Genomic DNA, 20371 nt, shown 5'->3' with positions numbered 1-20371 from the left:
TCAATGCAATCATTAACTTCTGCTTTCCCCCTATAAAATGTTTGACCCAAAGCTATCTTGAGACAGAGGCCTGTACATGCGCTGAACACTCTTCTGTGTGCTGGCTGCCTTTAATTTTTTTTCCATATTTACATGTTTGCAATCTGATAATGGCTGGCTGGTCTGCCTGCCCTGAAAAATATGTACAGAGCCACTATTCAATGTCAGGGTCGGCTGACCTCAAGGTCATGCTATGTCTGGCAGACCTGGCTAATATTCATAAGGCAAGCTGGTCTCGTTGGGCCAACTGGCTGGCTTGAATGGAAGGCTGGCTGTAGGCTGCTGCTTTTATGGGCAGAAATCGGCAGCATCAGTCGTGCTTGGATGGCTCTGCTTATGTTGCAAAACTCTTGTGATGTGTTGTTTTTCGTTAAAGCTGCTCTGTTAAGTCCAGTTTCATGCTAATTTTTTTTCCCACCAAAAGCATTACTTTGCCAGTACACATTTAGGTACATAAAAGGTGAAAAAGTGAAGAAATCTCAAATTGATCATGAAATTGAGAAGTAGGAAACGATGATGCTAGTACATGTATACCCCAGCTGATTGCCGATTCACAGATTTTATTGATGGCATTCGTCATTCTGTCGTATTTGAACATGCTAAGTTGAAAGATGACGGTACATTCATGTGCATGTATACTGGATAGCTTTACTAAAGTAGGGAGGCTCATCTGCCTAGAATACCAATGATGACAATGTGCCGGTGAAATTGTACAAGAAATTTCATGTTCACCGGATGAGTTAACAAATGTGCACACACGTACACGTACATGCACATGTTGGGTCTCTGCAAAATAAAACCAAAAGATTGAGAAAATTCTTATTACAGGGTCAATACCTTGGACTTTTCAAAGCATGGGAGACAGTCTAAGTGTGACATGTGGCAGCAACCCCTGACACAGCCCCGCAATTCTCCTTTGGGAACAGCACCGGACCATTCTGCACAGTTCCACAGGTAGCTGCGCAGTGGGCCTGTCCCAAACGAGAATGGGTGTGATGAGTGAGGTTACAACCGGACACTGGTCATGTGCAAGCTGGAAGTCCAATCGTTAAATGAGAAATGTGCCACCCAGTGAAGCCATTCCAGATGGCATATTGAATGTTCAGAATGCGGCAAACAATCTTGTTTATTTACTTGTACATGTACACTTGTTCACATGTGAACTTCAGTCAGCATGGAGGGTTTCACTAAAATGTGCGTAAGCAACCCAAAAATTTGCGAAGCTGTATCAATAAAAGAATGCAAATCTACAATCTGAAGATTTTAACAATCCTGCGATTTGTAGGCACATGCGAATAAGGCGTATAGCTGTACTGCTGGAACTCCTTTTAGGTTTAAGGGTACATGTAGAAAGCTGGGATCCAAAAACTTTATGGAGACATCAACTCATCCAACTAATCTGCATGATATCTGTGTACATGACCGCAGACATCTTTGGAGAAATTCAAGCTGAAAAACCCATTTTAGTCTTCTTTTCTCTTTCTCTCCCTGTCTCTTTTTTTCTTTAGTTTAGAGAGGGCATAATGATGGCCCATTGTTACCGCAAGGATGCCCTGAGAATGTCCTGAATTGAAGCTGGAAAATGCTAATCACAATTGTTTGTTCCGACCTTCTTCGTGGCTACTCAGATTAAATCCAGAAATCTAAGAACCAAGATGGCAACCACCATGGGAAAGATACATGTAAACATATAGATGCAAAAAAGCAACTTTAATCGGCATGGACCATGCATACTTAAGTAGGATGAAAGCTACTATGGTGTCCATGACAACAGAGAAAATTGTCGTGTGATAGCCAGACAGACAATATAAAAATGCAGACAACATGAAAATCGATGAATTCACAGCTAACATTAGCTTGGAATGTGTAGAGGGACAGCTGTCTCATATTGGCTGTTTGTTCCACCTCAACGGACAAGGGAGAGAAAAAAAACACTTTCGGGCTTTCCTGTTTTGCTTTGTTTGGGATTGTGGGGAAAATTGTGCATAGAGTGTGCAAACCACAATGTGAGGATTTATGTGGACATGAATGCTGCCTTTCCCCTCCAAGACATTCATGGATTCCAGCGTTTTTTTGTGTTCTTGTTTTCCTTCTGCTCTCGGGCATCTGGATGGAGAATACCCACAAGGGATTTACATGTATCGTACTCGTACATCACTAGTCTTTGTGATGATTGTGCAATTACAGAAAACATGGCATTTCATACGGGGAAAGGGACCTCTTCAGAGGACTTACCCTGCACCAAAAAAAAAAAATAAAAAATTTGATTTACGTGCGTACAGACACTGGAACGGTTGAGACCACAACTAAAAAATGCAAACGCTACTGAATGTCTGTGTCAATTTTCAAAGCACCTTAGCAATGGCAATGTCTATTACTGACAGACAATGCAAATTTTTCCTGAGAAAAAGTCCTTCCCCTTGCAACTTGTAAATTTGTGTTTTGCCCTGGGCTGAGCGAGACTTCATTTAGTACACCAGCTACCTGTACCACTCACTCTGTCAGTCTAGAACTGTTATCATAGACACAAAAATCTTAAACAAACCTGTACTTTGTGGTTTTTCGGTGTTTACATATTTGCGGTTTTGTCCAAGCACCTAAACATTTTATGACTCTGAGGCAGGAAAATATGGCTGACTCCGGATTTTCATCCTACATGTATATATGCTACTTTGGCATGTTGTGGGATCCATTGCGGTATGTCTAAAGCGATGTCAGTCATCCATGTATTTTTAATCTGTGGATTCCACGTGTAAGAACCCACCTGAAAGGCTATTTGGTAGGGTAGCTGAATATGGCCATTTTTGAATTACATGTACATGTGTAAAGTCAAGCCAAAGCCCTCCTTTACCGTGACAATTCAGGTGGCCTTGCTAAGGAAGACTCTACATCGCAGAGTCGTAGTCAAGTTTTTTTTTCTGAGTACTGATTTTAATGCCAGTTACAAAGGTGGTTGGGGGATGAGGTTGAATAATACAGACACTGAACAGAAAACACTTTCCAAGAGAAGTTACATGTATGAATTTGGAAAACCATAATTTTGTCAAAACTTAGACTTTGAGAGATTATTTTCAAAAAGGACTCCCTGAGTAGTTCCAAGAACTTGCCCAGTACTTCTGGACCAAGGTTTTATTAAAAAGTATTGCTATGTATCCAAATCCCACCTATGTTCCCTTGTATCATTCACTTTATCTGCCATCTCCGTCAATGTCTTCCTCACTGTGATCACAATAAACAGCTCAACCTTTAGTGATGGAGATTTACTCAACAACTCATACACTTGTCTGAGGTTTGCTCATGTTTAGACTGAGCATAACACTTGAACCACATGCACAAACAAGCACAGATGGTTGAGTTGGCCCAGTGGGACGTTGTTGCTGAGTTACAAAGCGCCCTCTCTCCATGACATCAAAAAGATTTCCAAGTACTAAAACATGGCAACTTAATGCATATAATGTGTAAAACTTTGGAGCCAATCATAGTGGTGGCAATGTGAGGAGGAATTTCATGGTGACATTAGATGCGTGGTTCTGAAAAGAGAGGAGTTTGCCACTTGATGTTTCGATCAGTATCCTCCGGTTGTCTTCTGGAGAAAGATCCTGAAGATGCCAGGGGACAAACCCAACAGAACCAGAAGCCAGAAGCCAGAACAAAGCCCGGGGACAGGAAGAGAAAAAGCCAACAGCTTTCTCCCAAACACACTTTGGAGCACAGTGCTACAAACTTAGACTCATTTTTTTTTTCAGAACTATACTGACATGCCATGGATAAACAGGTATTACTGTGAAATTCTTCTTCATGAAACGAAGCATTTAATTCTGTTTTTTAAGAAATGAGAGAAGGGTTTGACTGACCTGCAGTTTGTGTCTGCGTCTGCTTGACCCGCGGGGAGACGGGATCTCTCTGCACTGATGAAGACGACGAAATCCTTTTAATCGGGGTGATAATCTTTGGCTTCTCGGTCCTGACCACCACGTCTGTGATGGCGACCGCCCTCTCCTCCTCCTTGGCTTGCTCCTCCCCCTCCCTCTTCCCTTCTTCTGTCTCTGTCTTCCTGAGGCCCACCTCGTCCATCTCCTCCGCCGCGTCGGTGGACGAGGCCATCAGCTGCATGGGGTCTACCCGGGGGTAGCATTTCCGTTTGTGCTCGATGAACTTGACTATGTCAGCCAAGGCAAAGTCGGCGTTGCACTCGCCGCACTTGATGAGGTCGAAGGGCGGGGCTTCCTCCCCTTCCAAGATTCCCTGGGATTCGTCCTCATCTGTGTTCACAAAAAATGTCAGCAAGAAAATATGTTAAGCAGTGGACCAGAAAATTGCTCTCTGCATCACGATTTTTGATCACTCAACAGTGGCTAGTTATATCCAAGACTGAGCAACTCCTGAGCATACATTTTCATGTCATGAGTGCTAGTCCTTTGACCCATAACTGTCTTGAAAATTCATTTGCATGCAAGTCATTGTTCCACAAAAGAATAAGGACTACTGTCCAGTAGTTGCAGTGATTCTGGTTATGACTAACATAAAGTCATATTAATCCTTCTCGTTTTCATTGAAATTTTTCTTTCCTGTTGTGATTTTGTTTCTTTTTTCAATATTACAACTATATAAGAAATATAGACAAGTAGAACCTGGTGTTCTGGACAGGTTACCAGTAGGTGAAACATCATCCAAGGATTTGGTTTGCATTTGTGCAAGAGCAGATGAGGGGGTCAGGTACAAGACTCAAGTAGGGGGCGCTTTTGGGTGTCTGTTCGCAACTTTGCAGTCTAGCCCCTGCGCACACAGGGAATCCCGTAAATGTGGACAATTTTTATTTAAGAATCTATCGAGGGTGGTGCAAGGGGAGCGCGCCAAAGCACGACGAACAAAAAAAGTCCAGCGACGGAAACGGTGGATGTTCATGTTGCCTTGTCTCACCAAACATTCCCCCCTCCCCCGTACAAAGTGCAATGCGGGTCTGTAACAGTAACCAACCATGTGAGCGAGTCAGCTCAAGCCACCGTCAAAAAGGCTTTGCGATGTTTCGTAACATACTCCTCCCTGGCCATTTCATGCCTCATCACTTCACTGACAGGTAATACTCTGTGATCTGCGGAAATCTCCATGGAAAATCTCCACCGTCCCCCTGAGCTGGTAATGTTTGGCTTCCTTTAAAGGAAGTCCGTCATGACTAAATGTTCCTGAAAAAGACTAATCCAGGACAATGTATTTTGGACAGTCACATTACCAACCATATGTGGGCACAACAGGAACATTGCACACTCTGGCTAGACCACACATACTGGTAAAGCTGTGGGACTAGGCATGCATAAAAACATACCAGCAGATGTTGCCAGCACCAAAAACGTTAGAGGGATAAATGCGATCCCTTTGTCTCCACTTTCCTTAAAAAATTGTCTCCTCCATGTGGTGAAGGCCCCCCCCACACAATTTTCCAAAAAAATTTAAAAATATCCTGTCAAGGGGGGGGCGGGGGCAGCCAGGACGCGTGCTTTTAAAGAACCAGTGTTTTGACTCTCTGCTTAATTGGACTTCAAATATAACCTGTATCATGTATGTGACCTGTCACCACCAAATGATTTAAAAGTCGGAACTTCCAAAAATTGAGATATTGATATTTTGGACCACCTAGGGTAGAAGTATAAGGTGACAACGTGTCATTATTCTGGCAGCTTTGCGTCTCGGTTTCTGACACTGTTTCAACACTTCTGATCAGGCACGAATAATGCTATCATCAAAATTGCTGCGAAAATGACATTTTTAAATAGAGTCCCGTAAAATAAATTCGAGAATAAAATACACGGGTTACTCTTTCCAAATATTACAAACGCCAAAATTGATCTCCACTTCAATATTTGACGTTGAACCCTCAAAATAGGAAAGAGCAAAATGCGACTTTACGCCCACTTGTTGTGCAGGGTCGCATACATGTGCATGTGTATATATGCCATTGGCAGTTTCCTTGCAGCATGTGCTGAATGCCAGCTCATTCTGGAATTCAGGGGACAATCTCTCGTCTGGGGAAATCAGGAACGAAATGTGGTGACAAAAAGTTTGTTCTAATAAGTTTTGGGTTCCCATATCATCTACATGTATTTCAATGTACAATTCCAATAACTCAACGACGAGTATGTGAGTCCAGTCTGTAAGTACGAATCCTTTGTTTACACTTCCTTACATGTGCATGCACAAACCCATTTATTTGTATTCATGTGGAGTATTTCCTTTGTTCTCGTGTGCTAAAAATTTAGAGTGCAAAGTGCAGTTTCCAAATGGCTCCCATTTTGGCGACCAAAAATACCTTTATATTTCAGTTTGCAACGGAAAAGTATACCTTGGAAATTCCTCCTTTTTGAGTAAATTGCCCAAATCTACCGGTATTTTGTGCAATTCTTGTGGGGTACCATTTAAGTATCCCAAAAGGACAACGAATGTTCCTTGTGGGGTACTTCCTATTGTCCTGGTAACCAGCAAGGCGCCACAAACACAGGCACAAGGAGTAGGTAGAAGACACACAAGCCTACAACCGTTGCCTTAACATGTCAATGCCACGTTAGGCAGGACAGTGAGCTGTAACGCAGCAACCCGAGGTTACACGATTTATCTCTTTGTATATCATGACTTCGGGTACGTGAGTTTACCCAGAAGAATATAACGAAACAAGTGTTGACGGGCACTGTGTTATGAAACACTGAACTTTCTGCTGATGGCAAAAACTCCAAGGAGTCGTCCAGCCTGTTGCACAGATATGATAATGAGTTTAAAATTACCATTAGTTTGGATTTGTGTTGTCTACTGATTAACTGTGGGGAGCTGTTATCAATACTAACTACTTTTGGATGGATTTTATGACCGTCTGTACATAAATGCATCCAGTGAACAAAGCTAATTATTGGCAATTAGTGGCCGTCCAGGTATACATGTATGCATGGATAATTCCAATTTGGAGTTTTTTATCATGCGTCAAGAAATATGCATAATTCAGCCGCTTAAACATACATATCATACTATGATATGCCGCTCAGGTCTGTCGTATCTGATACGCCGACTGATTTTAACAGGTGTAGTTACCGGTATTTTTCCGTGTTGTTGTTTTGTGGTGGTTGTTGTTTTTTCCATGTTTTGTTTTCATTTTGCAAGCACAAACCCTGTAGTTAGTGCATAATTTCCTGTGGGGCCGGACGGCGGAAACACAAAAATAGCAAGAAACGTTTGTCCACTGGCATCTAGTTGATTGTGCCGAGGACAGACACCGTGATTACGCAGATTACAACATCGCAAATGCTTATCAGGCTTTTAACTTGTAAAATATGCATGTGTATTAATTTGATCAAGAAGTAACTCAACAAGACAAATATGCAAATCAAGAAAATACTCCATATGACATGCCTCTTCAATGGCGTGTTGCTATTTGTCAAATGCACGCATGTGCCAAACTGAAGAATGTGCGTGTAAGTACTAGTGCTGTGTCACTGCAGTTATGGCCGCTAATCAGATTAGTCTATGGGAATGAAGAAAAGCCTGCATGTTGTATTTACATGTATATGCCCTTGTCAGTTTTTTTTTACTATAAACACGTCAAACTGAAGATTCCTGCAAGTGACTCAAACATCGCTCAATGTTGAATTACACAAACTTTGCCCGACGTTGACAAACTGGTCTTTCTGTAAATTCAAGGTAAATTGTCTTCCGTGTCCCTATTACGTCTGACGCACATACATGTACATGTATAAGTATGATTTGGAAGTTGAAATCACATTCTTCAATTTCCAAGAGCGATGAAACGATGCAAACAACTGCTGAACAAATTTTTAAAAAGACGTCAATTTCAATGACACCTTAGCGACAAAAAAACTCACGTTTTTGTATCCTGAATTTATAGAACGACCCAAATATGAATACTATGCACACACATCAATAGAACATGTGACTGTTTTCAATGAACATGTGACTGTTTTCAATGAACATGTGACTGTTTTCAATGAACATGTGACTGTTTTCAATGAACATGTGACTGTTTTCAATGAACATGTGAGGGACGGCAAAAATTCTCTGCAAGGTACCGGTAATGGTATGGAAGAAAATTTATGGGTATTACAGTGGGGGGGGGGAACTAATTTGATGATTTACATGTAGCTGAAAGCCCTAGCAACAAGAACAGTGGCTCAAAAGGAAAAAAAAACGTGGTAATTTCATAAAAACAACACCACCAAGTAATCTTGTTGTACCTGTTGCACTGATCAAGGATTGACTAAATTTTCTTTGGTGCTGTGGTGTATTCTCGAGAACTGCTTGCTGAAGCTGGACTTGCTTGTGAGTACATCCACTCAAACCTCAACAACTAGGACAGACCTACTGTACACTGCCCACTGGAACTCATGACTTCTCAGAGCAAGTTTGAGTCCAACTTCATGTTAGAGTTGAACAACGTCTGACTAGCTTTAGTTGAGATGGCTGAATGAGGAACTAGACCCAGGGCCACAGTCATAGCCTGGGTTCTTTTGTTGTGTGTGTGTGTATGTGTGAGTATAAAGAGGGACCTACTGAGATGGGAATAATTGTGCGAAATGGCGGTGAGCTGCCCGAGATGCAACCATTGGAAAATGTCAGCGATGTGATGTCGTCAATTACGGTTCCACTAGGGTTAGCAAGGATTGTATGTTGCTTGCACCCTACTGGTGAGCACCGTCTGGCTGAACATTCAAACCACACTTCAATAACCAACTGACATCAGAACATCTTGGTTCTCTGAGATAAGTCTCCAGTCTAGAGCACCGCCCATCATTCCACGCTTTGTTGGTAACATAGTCACGCTAATACTTTAATGTTGATGAGATTGGCAGTAGGCTCAACATCTTTAATACTCAAGAAAAGTTTCAGACAAGAGGTATGAATGTGCCTGTGGAAAAGAGCATGAAATAAAGGAAAAAAGATTACACACCATTCCATCACATTTTGTGAGTGTGTGAGTTTGTTTCTGCATTCAATTGGGGACCCTGAACAATAGAGGACAATAAGGTCCCCGATTGACAGAGGGTCCCCGATTGACAACTGTGTACAAAACATATGGGTGGTCTTCTAAAAAAGGTTAGAGTACAAACAAAAGAGGAACAATAGGGGGTCCCCAGTTGCAGGCAAATACACACTTGTGTGTGTGTGTCTTTTTGGACGACTTCTGTGGCTCTAAACGAATAGGTATTAACAAAGAAACTGGCAATTGTTCCAGCGGAAGGAACTCAATTGGTCAAGTCACCAACCAAACAAAAATCGCAAATCTGATATAAGCTGATTGAACAGAACATTTAAGAAGGGCAAGGCAACTCAATTAAATATTTGGATGAGATTCCCTCGCTACTGGATCTTCCATTTAGCTGACAAAAGACGATGAAATGCAGGAACTGGAACAAAAAATCCACCAATTTGTTTTCAACCCTTTCAGAGTAAGACATTTTGCTTCCCTCTCAAAATGATTTTTTTTAATGCAAAAACAAGCCACTTCTTTACTTTAAAAGAGCCTTAAACAAAATCTACCGCCAAAGATCTTGACTGTCCGATGCTCAATCCTAATGAATGTGAAAATTATGTTTTGCTCACTGGCCTTACACATGCATTGCTACCAGCAGGCCTGCATGTACATGTACTAAGCACATCAACGAGAAAAAATTCACATTTAGGCTTGACCTGTGTTGGAATTTCGGCATTTCGTGAGAACAGAAAGTTCAATTTTAATAAAGTCAGTGGAAAAACCTCCTGAAGGCTTGGAAAAAAAAAGAAAAAAAGCATTGTGACTGAGAGTCCACCCCCAGCTGTTCCAGGATTAGGGTAAGCTCATTGCATCAGCACAATCCACACCCACAAGAAATTAATCTACAGAGACAAAATAAATGAAGCTTACATGTACAGAGGAGATAGAACCATTTGGCCTATAGTTCCTACAATGCTGAGGTTTGCTACAAAATGCAGTAGATTTTTTTACTGTGGGTTCCAGAGATTTGCTAAAGGTTCCCGACACCAATTTCACATATATGTTTTGTGCAGCCTCCAACTTCTCATAAATTTTAGAACTATAGAACTATCTAAAAAAATATTTTGAATATATTCCATTATTGGAATGTTATCACAGGAAGACTCTACCTTGCGGGGGGGGGCTTTCTGTTTGAAACGTGAATCTAAAACTTTTTGGCAATGTTTGCGAGAAAATGTTGCTCACTGGCCTACTGCCATGAACTGAACCTAACAATTAATCACCCAAGTAAACAAAATTAACAAGAGAAAACTATCCCAATTCTTCGCAAACTGTACGGGTAGGTCTGGTGCAGAAGCACGGTAGCTGCAACACTGGGCTTTCTACCTTGGGGGACATCACACTTTTGCTCATACAAATTCAGATTTGCATTAGAATTAAAATAAAAGCAACACAATGCCCATAAATTAAAGTTGAGTTAAATGGGGCACAAAGGAATACTCACAAGAACTGCATTAAAAAACCTATATGCGTGGCTGCATACATCAAATGACCACACACATGTATATCGCAAGTACATGTACATGTATGCACATGTAGGTGAGGAGATACATGTACATGTATATTAATCAGAGTCCCTTCATGGTTACACTCCTCAGTTATATCAGACCCCTACAGGGCCATTTAAAATTGCCAGAATCTTACAAAAACCACACATGAATTCAAATTTCATATTAGGAGCTGAAAAGCTCCTGAAAAACTGACAGACCACGCGCTGTACATGTAGATCTGACCATGAATTCCCCTTTGGGTATCCTTCAAAGATGGTTCACCAATTACTGCAATAACCATTCCAACCTCTTTTATTTGTTATCTGGTCACTGCCCAAGAGGAAAAGGAGAAAAAAAAATCGAAGTCATAGAGACATTGCGAGGATGGCTTCACAAAAATAAGGTTGAAGGGCACAGACAGGCCAACTAGGCCAACCAACTCATTCAATGGAGCATTGATAAATACGGGCACCCATTCACTGAGACTGGCCACACACTAGCCATGGGTATACTCTCTCCTCCCTCCTACGGTAATTAAGTGCCAGACATTCGACAGGGGACCGGCGCAAGTCGGTCTGGTGTTATTTACATACCTGCGGACGGGGGGCTGAACTAGGCCAAGCGAAAGCTAATGCGGCCCCAAGATAACGGCAGGCACCGAGACTATGTGTTTGCGGGGACTGTGCGCGGCCATTTTTTGCTGCGCGCCCTGCAAACCTTTGGACAATGAGCGAGTGTACATGTACATGAACACATGTAGGTCACTGAGCAGTGAACACAAAGCATCCAGTGACACACAATGGAACTGAGAAAGATTTTAACAACTGGGGTATCAATCCAGGTAGCTTTAATCACAAATGTCAGAGGGTACAACCTTTTGTAAACTCCTTGCTGGTTCAATACCCGGGCCTGTTTATCGGGTGCGGGTTCAAGAGCAATAATATGACATGTGACACTTGATACTTTTTTCACTTTCGCAGAAATTTTTGTGAAATCAGGAAGCTCTTTATGTTTTCACAACCTTTTACTTCAGAAAACAGGCCCACCTCCTCATAGAAAGATGTAGGTCTAGAAGTCCATGTAGGAACTACAAACTGTAGTCACCCTAACAAGTGGACTCTGACGGGCTGGCTGGGAAGAGTATCCAAGCAGAGCGAAGCAAACTTTGGCTAAAATGCCGCCTCAGCATTACTGAAGAGTCTTTGTGACAATGTCCGTGCGTAATTATAAAGGGCACATCCTCCATGTGCTAAATGTTGCGTTACAAGAAAACGTTGCCAAAGTGGCTGTTCTTTTTGCCTTTTCATGGCTAAAGAGCAAAGTTTTGCAGGTAGTCTGACCTTGCCAGTTCACTTCAAGTAGCACACATGTAGATGGTTACAACGCAACACAGCATAGTTGAAAGTGGCAAGCACTCACGCAAACCATGCACAGGTATTATGAACGGATGTAGACAGGACACCTTCCGAAGTCAAACCAATTAGCTCGCCTTGACTGCTTCTGGGGGTACCGGCAGCCAAGGTTTCCCGGGAGAAGCTTGGCAAATGTGCAAATTAGGGTCAAATGAGAGAACAATTTGGTTGTAAAACAAATTAACAAATTGCCAGCGACACATACACATACCTGACTTGGCCAGTCTAAAAAATTGGTCTCTTCCCAACCCTCCTTTCCCGATATCTTTGCCCCCATCTTCAGTTTTAAATCCCCAGACTCGGGGTTTGTGAAAGACCACACACAAAAAAAGCTGAAAAAGCTACCTGTCGCTACAAGTTGAAAATTAAACAATTCTCATAAGTTTGAACTGAACAGGTGTATAAAAAAGCTGACACTCAGGGTAAAAATCTCCCCTGCCCCTGTAAAAAGAAAATAGAGCCAAATCTGGTGAAAAGCTGGATTCTCACATCCCTGCCAACGACAGATATTTATTATGTATGCCTCTCACTTTCAATACTGCTGCTTTTGCATGTACATGTAGCTTTCAACCAAAAGCTAGATTTTCAGAAAAGAAATTTCAAGAAATGTTTGAAAAAGAATTTTCTGGTAATGGAAGAGGATGAAGAAGTAAAAGGCTCCCTGCTTCTAAAGAGAGTTGCCTGGAGGCCGTAATAAGACTAGATGCAATTGAAGAGAGAAATGCACACACTTGTTCCTTCAGGGTTTTTGTTTGTGTTGGAAATAAACAAGTGACAGAATAGGAGTTGGACTGTAAAAATAAATATTGTGTGGGTTGCCCAGATTATGAAGGACCGTTTAAACTTTACACATGTACATGCCGAGATTCGGAAACCGCCGGGTGAGGTTTGGATGGCTTGGGATCATACATTTCCATATTTTATTTCTGGGCTCATGAACGCAACTGCAGAGCACTGCCAATGTTACTTGAAAATCATCAAAACGGCATAAAAAAAAAATAACCACAACGGATGAAAAATTCTCTGACTGGTGGAAATGAATCACTGTGTAAAGTGAATGAAATCAACCCGTGAAATTTCCTGATACCAAAAAAAAGGGCTTTTTTTTCTTGACGAAGTGATTCAAATAATGCATATGTCTTGGTAGATTGTAATGACCGTTGTGAAGTAAAACATGATTTACAACCAATTTTAAAACATCCAGAGACAAAAGACAACCTCGCAGTGTAATGATTTCAACAGCATGATGAATTTTTGATGGCAGCAGGAATTCAATCAAGCTGCTCAGGACGAAGACTTCTCAATTCATGCACATGCAAATTCACTTGTATATTTGTTTAATGACCGGTTATATTCACTTTTAGTCAGTCACTAACCTCAACCATTGGGTTTTGAACAATGTTTCTTCAGTTTTGTTGTCATCAATATTTATTGACGAGGCAAAATTTCAACAAAGGAATAGTTGGTCACTTTTCCACAATTAAAAGCCTTAAGTTGGAATAAATCACTGATTTCAGATCTCTGCAAGAATGACATCATTTCCGTTGTTTTGTCATTTTTGATTGTGACCAACTGGGACCGCTCGTCAAAAATATCTTTAAAAAAAAGGGGGTAGAACTAAGGCTTCTCCTGAGACAGTTTGAAGTAATTGGCTTCATGAAGGATCCTGCTGCCTGCTTGTACCTCCGCTCCACTGGACCGTGAAACAATAATTGATTTCTGGAGGGTAGGGATGAAAGACTGTGACGTCAGAATCTCTGTCAGTAATAACCCAGTCGAAGTGCGCTGGCCTGACCCAATTCGACAGCACGAAAAACCCAATTCATTGTCACGTCCAGCTGGGTGAGGTTTTTTTGTGTTTAGCCTGACACTTCATTTGGGGAAATGTCCTACATGGAATCCGTGCCTATCTCACCAAATGAAAACAAACAATCTTGGCCAGTGCTTTTTTTGGTCTCATTTTCCACTCTAGGGCATTTGGTTGGATGCATTATAAACTGGCAAGAAGAAAAGGTCATGTGCAGTCATGTCAAATCCATCAGTCTCCATTTTAGAAATCTTCAGACAAACATGTTAAATTGAACTCTCCTGACAAATGTCATTCAAAACCTATACATGAACAGCTGTAATATTTACAGAAACAAACAGCAATAACAATGTCATTGTTTTAAACAATGACAAATATAATCAGTGAAAGCAGCAGCAGCAAGTCCTATACATAGGTACATGAAAAGCCACTGACTGGTCACCGTTTGAATTATCTAAGAATATGATTGCCAGAAACTAAATCATTTTGGATACAAAACGTACAACATCTCCTGAGAGGCCTGGCATAGGATCACAGGAATGAAAACAGCCATGATGAACAGGTGTCCGCTTGATGTGAGTGAGCCCCCGAAATACGCAGCAATGTCAGTGTTAATTTGATAATTAAGTTCAACATTATCCAACTTGGGACACTGTTTCCACATGTTAAGTGCCGCCCGCATGTTCACTGATGACAGTGAGACGGCTACTGAACTGTCACACTCATTAGAGAATTCAATGGTTGATGTTTTCTTTTCTATTAACATTTATTTCTATTTTTTAAGACTCATTTTTTGGCTGAGCTCATGACAGTTCAACTTTAATTTCAGAGGTTTGACAGTCATGAGTGTGGTTGAGGTATTCACATGAATTCCCAACGCGACAGGAAGATCATGCCGTTCTCCTACTGTAGATGTACCCCCCCACGCAGGCTCTACATTACCCCGTAACTGGCATGAGACTCATGCATCCGCTCTCCAAAACATGAGTTCAGAGGTCGGCGGCGGCGCGGCAGCTGCCTGTAATAAGGCCGCGGTCATTGAAACAGGTCAAGCCAGGGCATCATAAGAAATGAGCCCCGGGCGGACCGTTCTCGGATGGGTCCGGCTGATTGAATGTGCCGTGCATGTGCAGCCAGGGCAGAGCACCGCGGAGGAAATGCAAGCATGATGGTGTGGGAGGGGAGAGCTGGAGAGAAGGACGTCAAAAATGGGCCATCGATCATGCGCACCACGGGGGGGACGGGGGGAGGGAGGCCACATCTTATCATAACATGGCAGTTCAGAGGCCAGGAACATGACTAACATTGCGTGAGCCTTAAGGACATTGAGCACTGACTTTGACTGTAAATTTAACCTGACAGGAACTGCTTAACATGTTGGGAACATTTAATACACACCAAGGTCAAATCCACAGTCACATAAAATGACAACAACATTTATAGGATTATGAAATGTACTTACATGTACCGGTCCATCAGGTGACAATGGTTACGTCTTTTGATTAAAAACACACACACACATATATGCATTCAAATTTGGTATGCCAGCGGTAAGCAAGTTGGTCTAATTGGGCTTGTTTTTTTTAATGTGATTAAAAGAAAGATGGTTATTACTGGATGACAACTGAAACAGGCAGTGATTCCCCAACAGATCCCGAGAACTGATGGGACCACAAAAACCCACTTCAGTTTGTCGATTCAGATGTTCTACAAAAAGAAACATCACTGGACATGACATAAATCATGCCTGCCAATTATTCATTTCTTTAGCTCTTGTTAATGTTAACTGCAGCATTCAAAGGCTGGAAGCACAGAACACTTCTAAACGGCATAAACTGCATGAATTGGAGAAGGCACAACATGCAGGAAGAAAAATTACTAAAAAATGATACAACTGCAAACAGATTACACATGTGACCCCCAAACACATAAGGCACTTTATTAAACCAGAGGATCTGTAGCAAAATGGGAGAATTCGAAGTAAGCAAAGTTATACCAAACACAAACACAATGAAATAAATACAGACTAAAAAATATCAGAAATGTACGTGAAAGGTGTGAAAAGGTTTTTCTTGTCTCCAAAATGCATACTGTGTTGAAGAGTTAAAATTCCCACACATACTCTGTACTGGTACATGTTGGTCTGTGTATTTGGTACATTAACTTACACGATATTGGCATCTAATCGCTTAAAACACAAAGAAGTATGATTTCTCAGCTAACTAAAGCACTCAATGATGCACAAAGGTCACACCATTTACAAGGGCTCCAAAATCTGCTGGACTCTGGCACCCAGGGGCTTGAGGATCATTTATGGCCAAAACAACATGATAAACAACTCTTAAACCCCCCCCCACACATACACAAACACTCATGAACATTTCCTGCGGGGCCTATAGTTGCACGGCCGCCACGCATGACACAGGGAGGTGGAAGGTGTTTTATCTCGCTTTGTTGATGTTGGGTCAGAGGTCACGTGCATAAGATTGCCCCACTTGGCCACGCAATCAGCCCACTGCGGGTATCATGCACATTGAATGTGGTCAATGTGTGGGCGGAAGCCACAGACTAAATTCTCCCAACCCGGCCTGTGGCATTAATGTTGCCAACTCATGGTCCATCAATGGTGAACATTTGGGGGGGACGTAGTAGTTCCAAGGAAAGAAGCAGGAAATGGAAGTGCTAAATGACAGGAAATGCCCAGCCTCCCGATGGCCAGACAAAGCGCCGGCAACTGAACAACAACCCCCCCAAAAAAAAAAATAGCTGATGTAAAAAGCAGAAATTGTGGTTTCCGAAAAAGATAAGCATTTATGAATCCAGTTCCAGTTACAACCAAACATAAATGATCAAAATGCAAAACCAGAAGCAAAGGTTAAGTTACGACGACTAGTCATTTATCTGAACTAGAAACATGAATTTTTTGATTTATGTAGTAAACACACCATTTCTTATTTCAAATCACACAAATAATTAACACGCCCTGCCGCATGTAGAAAGATTATACTGCATAACACCCAAGACAGAAGACACCTGAATAGATCTCCCAAAACGTCAGCATCAACCTGGCAATTCCTTCAAAAGCAGGACTGAGAAGAAATCAGTCCATCAATTCTGGTATCAATGAAAAGATGCTTCATGGTTTCATGCCATGAGAGACAGAAAATAACCTCCAATGAAATACAGTAGAAGCATATTGTAATCTGATTGGTGGTGGGACATTACTCAAACACTGGGATCAGATGGGGATACCAACCACCCCCCCGAAACCATGTCAATGACCTTGTAAAATGTTGTATGGGTCATACTTAAAAACAGCAGATGTGAAAATGGGTATTTGAATGATTTTACCCAGTACCTGTGTCTGTATGCAAATGTATTCAGTCACGAGAATGACACAAAGCACTAAGTCAGAAATAAATTGGTTTGTACTGCCAAACTGGTCAACAGGAAAATAAAGAATGTTGGGGGGGGGCTAGAACAGGGAGATCTGTCTTGGTAACACTGACAAAACTGCTGACAAAGACAAAAAAGTCTGACGTGATAAACCGTATTGTGCCTTTTACTTTATCTGGGGCTTTCTCCAAAAAGTCCTCGTTCCTTGGAAAAGACTTCCAGCTGGCAGGAAGACCTACTTTCCCCTCGGTGGCCAGGAAAACCACAGCCAAATTCTGTGCCAATCACTGGTCAGACAAAAGTAAATCCAATGAACACTGATGTGACATGATTCAGCCAGCTTCCTGAGACGGACACAACGCCCAGGCATCACACAGCTCTCCAACTGGTCACCAAAGCTGATGGCTTCTACGGAGAAAGTACTGAAAAAGCACACCCTCTGCATTATGCAATCTCACAGCCAAGACTTTCAAGGGGGGGGTTAGATCATTCTCTTCACCTTTCTATCCGGTCACTGAGAATGTAAAACAGGGTACATATTGTTCGAACCCAAGTACTTTTGATTATTCAATCCCAAGTACTTTTCATTATGTACCAGTACTCCTGACATTTGAGCTGCCGCAGTACACATGTATGTCATGATCAAGACTGCAGTGGTTAGTTCCGTTGGCCTTAACACTTATCGATGCGTTTCCTTTTTTCTTGTCCCTCTTTTTTTTTTTCATTTGGAGGGTAGCATGTTGTAACAGGTGGCCTGGCCTTAAACATACACACTCATACATAAAGTAAAGATTTTTCTCTCATGTGCTTGTTTCTGGTTTGAGTAACGAGTGGACAACTGAAAAACTGATAGACCGATTGCACCCACTAAGTCACGAGACCAAGAGTGGGCATCAAATATCAGCAAACACAGCGTCCTCCCACAGCAAAGTGTGTCATACTCGTAAGCGAAGGTCTGTAGGAACTCAGACTTCTGATGTGCTGGGAACTTTACCAAAAACTAAGCATTATTTTTGGTAAACAACACTTATAACTCACTTTGCTGTGGTATGGAAGGACGCCATGTTTATTGATGATTGGTACCCACTATGGGTGATGCGACTTAGCTGGCGCAGCTGATCTATTGAGGGCCAAAAGGCAGTACTGGTACAGTAGGAGGAGGGGAGGAGAGAAGGGCTGGAATGGGAGGATAGCCAACCCCAACTGATTCATCATACACACTTTAATGTGATATTTGTATATATATATACTGGGGGAAGGTGTGGCTATCCGGTCAAAATTGTGATGTGATCAAGCAAAATGAGTCATTTGTTGAGTTTTTATTTGAGGAAACGTCTCAGAGTAAAATATCCAAAATGAAGTCTTTTCATGTTTCAACTTCCACTACTGTTGATCCAAAGGTTGTTTCAGGGTTGGGATTTTCAAAGAGATGAAGTCGATACACTTCAAAGGAATGCAATTCAGCAATCTGGCCTGGGTCGACAAACAATTCACCTTGCAGGATTGCATCACATAAGGGCTGCGCCCCCCTCTGCGGAGAAGTACCTTGTTTCTAATTATTCTCTGTCTCTACACTGCTGGTACCAGTAATTACCAATCATAATGAGTGTGACGACCTTGTATGAAAACAAAACCAATCGCAACAATAGCAGCCGCTGAAGTAATGAACTTCAGCACTGCAGTAACTTGTTACATTTCTCAGTCTTTCCTTTTGCTCTGAACTCGGTAGGAATTTTCCCGCTGAAGGGGCTGTCTGACTAGCCCTCCCTCCAACTCAACACCTGCAAATTCTTGCCAGTTGGTTACAGAATTTCACCTGAACATGTTTAAATCATGAGACGCATCATACCTGTGCTTACTTTATTGACACAGATGCGATGAGCCACTCGGGGGCTGGCGCCTGGTGTCTGAATGGACCGTTTGCCAAGTCGCTGCCTGCAGCTCTTAGGAGCAACAGCCATTTCTCTAAAATGACCATCAAGGACTCTTTAAGGAGCAAAAACTCCACTGGAATTTGAAATATACACACTCGACTAAAACGAATGCTAACACTTCTTGAAAACCGACCCTCTTTCCAAATGACACTCGGAATTTCAGGTGAGAACGCAGACCGTGTGAAAGTTGAAGTTAATTGTACGCATGCCATCATGCGAGGGTTTCTTAACGTCATGCTAGGGGAACCTCACATGCCCAACTGCTTGGCAAACAAATTGTTTCCACTTTTTTGTGTGTGTCTCGCTTTCTTTCGAGTTTAGCTCACTCTGCGAGCACACATGGACACTCGAGACACAGAAATACTGCCTCTAGTAACACTTCCTCCAACAGCTATCATCACTCGCCAAGAGAAGATACATTCTGCAATTTGCACATCCTGTTTCCAGTCAAGACGACTAGAATCTCCGCCCCACAAATCTAGGACCTATCTCAAGAGGGTCAGGCCGTATGTAACAGGATACAAGGGCTACATTCAGCTGTGACAAGGTTATGAGTCATTGGACCCTCTAATAACATTTTTTTCTTTCCTCTTTTCCTTTCAGCTGCATAACCTTGAGACAAAACTGGGATGACCAATCCATGCGAGCGTATCCATGGGATCGAACACCCCGTCCCGGTGTTGCCCGGGAAAAAAAAAAAAAAAGCAGGAACAGTGAGACCACGATGACGCCAGCAAAATCCACCCCAAATTAGAAAAGCTTGGATGCTGGGGTACAAGCATCATGTGAGCATGAGGCAGCAAGCACGACATTGCCTCGTTCCCATCCCCGTACCACATCAGACATTTACTGCTAATTTTTTTTTGGGGGGGGTGTACAATGAATATCAGAAGTGGAAGGGTTGAGTCTTGACGGCAGGGAACATTTGCAGGTTGATCAATCAATTAATTCTGTCCGCTGCACGGAGGAGTAGTCCGTAATTATAGTCTATGCATATCAGGCCCAGCCAAAAGAGTGGGAGAAATCAGACACCAAGACAAAGACAACTGATTGACCAGTGACTAATATCAGTCTATCTCCGCGGTTCAACGTTCAAGCTGGGACAAGGAACACCTACATGTACGCTAACATAAATACACAGAGCTAAATTGAGTGGCACTGTCGAAAAATTCTGCTAGCATAACGTATGCCTAATCAAACCTGTCACTTTTCCCGAAAGTATTCTCCTAAACACGATTTGAGGAGGCCGACATGCTTCCAAAGAT

The 20371-nt window shown here is 42.1% G+C and overlaps 1 protein-coding gene across 2 annotated transcripts in view; it reads right to left on the bottom strand.

The window, feature by feature from the left end:
• Positions 1 to 20371, bottom strand: part of LOC110974211 (BCL11 transcription factor A-like) — an 81642-nt gene that overhangs the window by 12318 nt on the left and 48953 nt on the right. For both annotated transcript variants that reach the window (XM_022225672.2, XM_022225671.2), the window contains exon 2: positions 3894 to 4301. In XM_022225672.2, the coding sequence (XP_022081364.1) occupies positions 3894 to 4301 (408 nt within the window). The remainder of the gene's footprint in view (positions 1 to 3893; positions 4302 to 20371) is intronic.

Source organism: Acanthaster planci, linkage group LG01 (assembly GCF_054643075.1).
Source record: "Acanthaster planci isolate LZ-2023a linkage group LG01, COTS_SCS, whole genome shotgun sequence".
NCBI classification, from domain to species: Eukaryota; Metazoa; Echinodermata; class Asteroidea; order Valvatida; family Acanthasteridae; genus Acanthaster; species Acanthaster planci.
The sequence above is the reverse complement of the archived record's forward strand: the minus strand, read 5'-3'. Positions and strand labels throughout refer to the sequence as shown.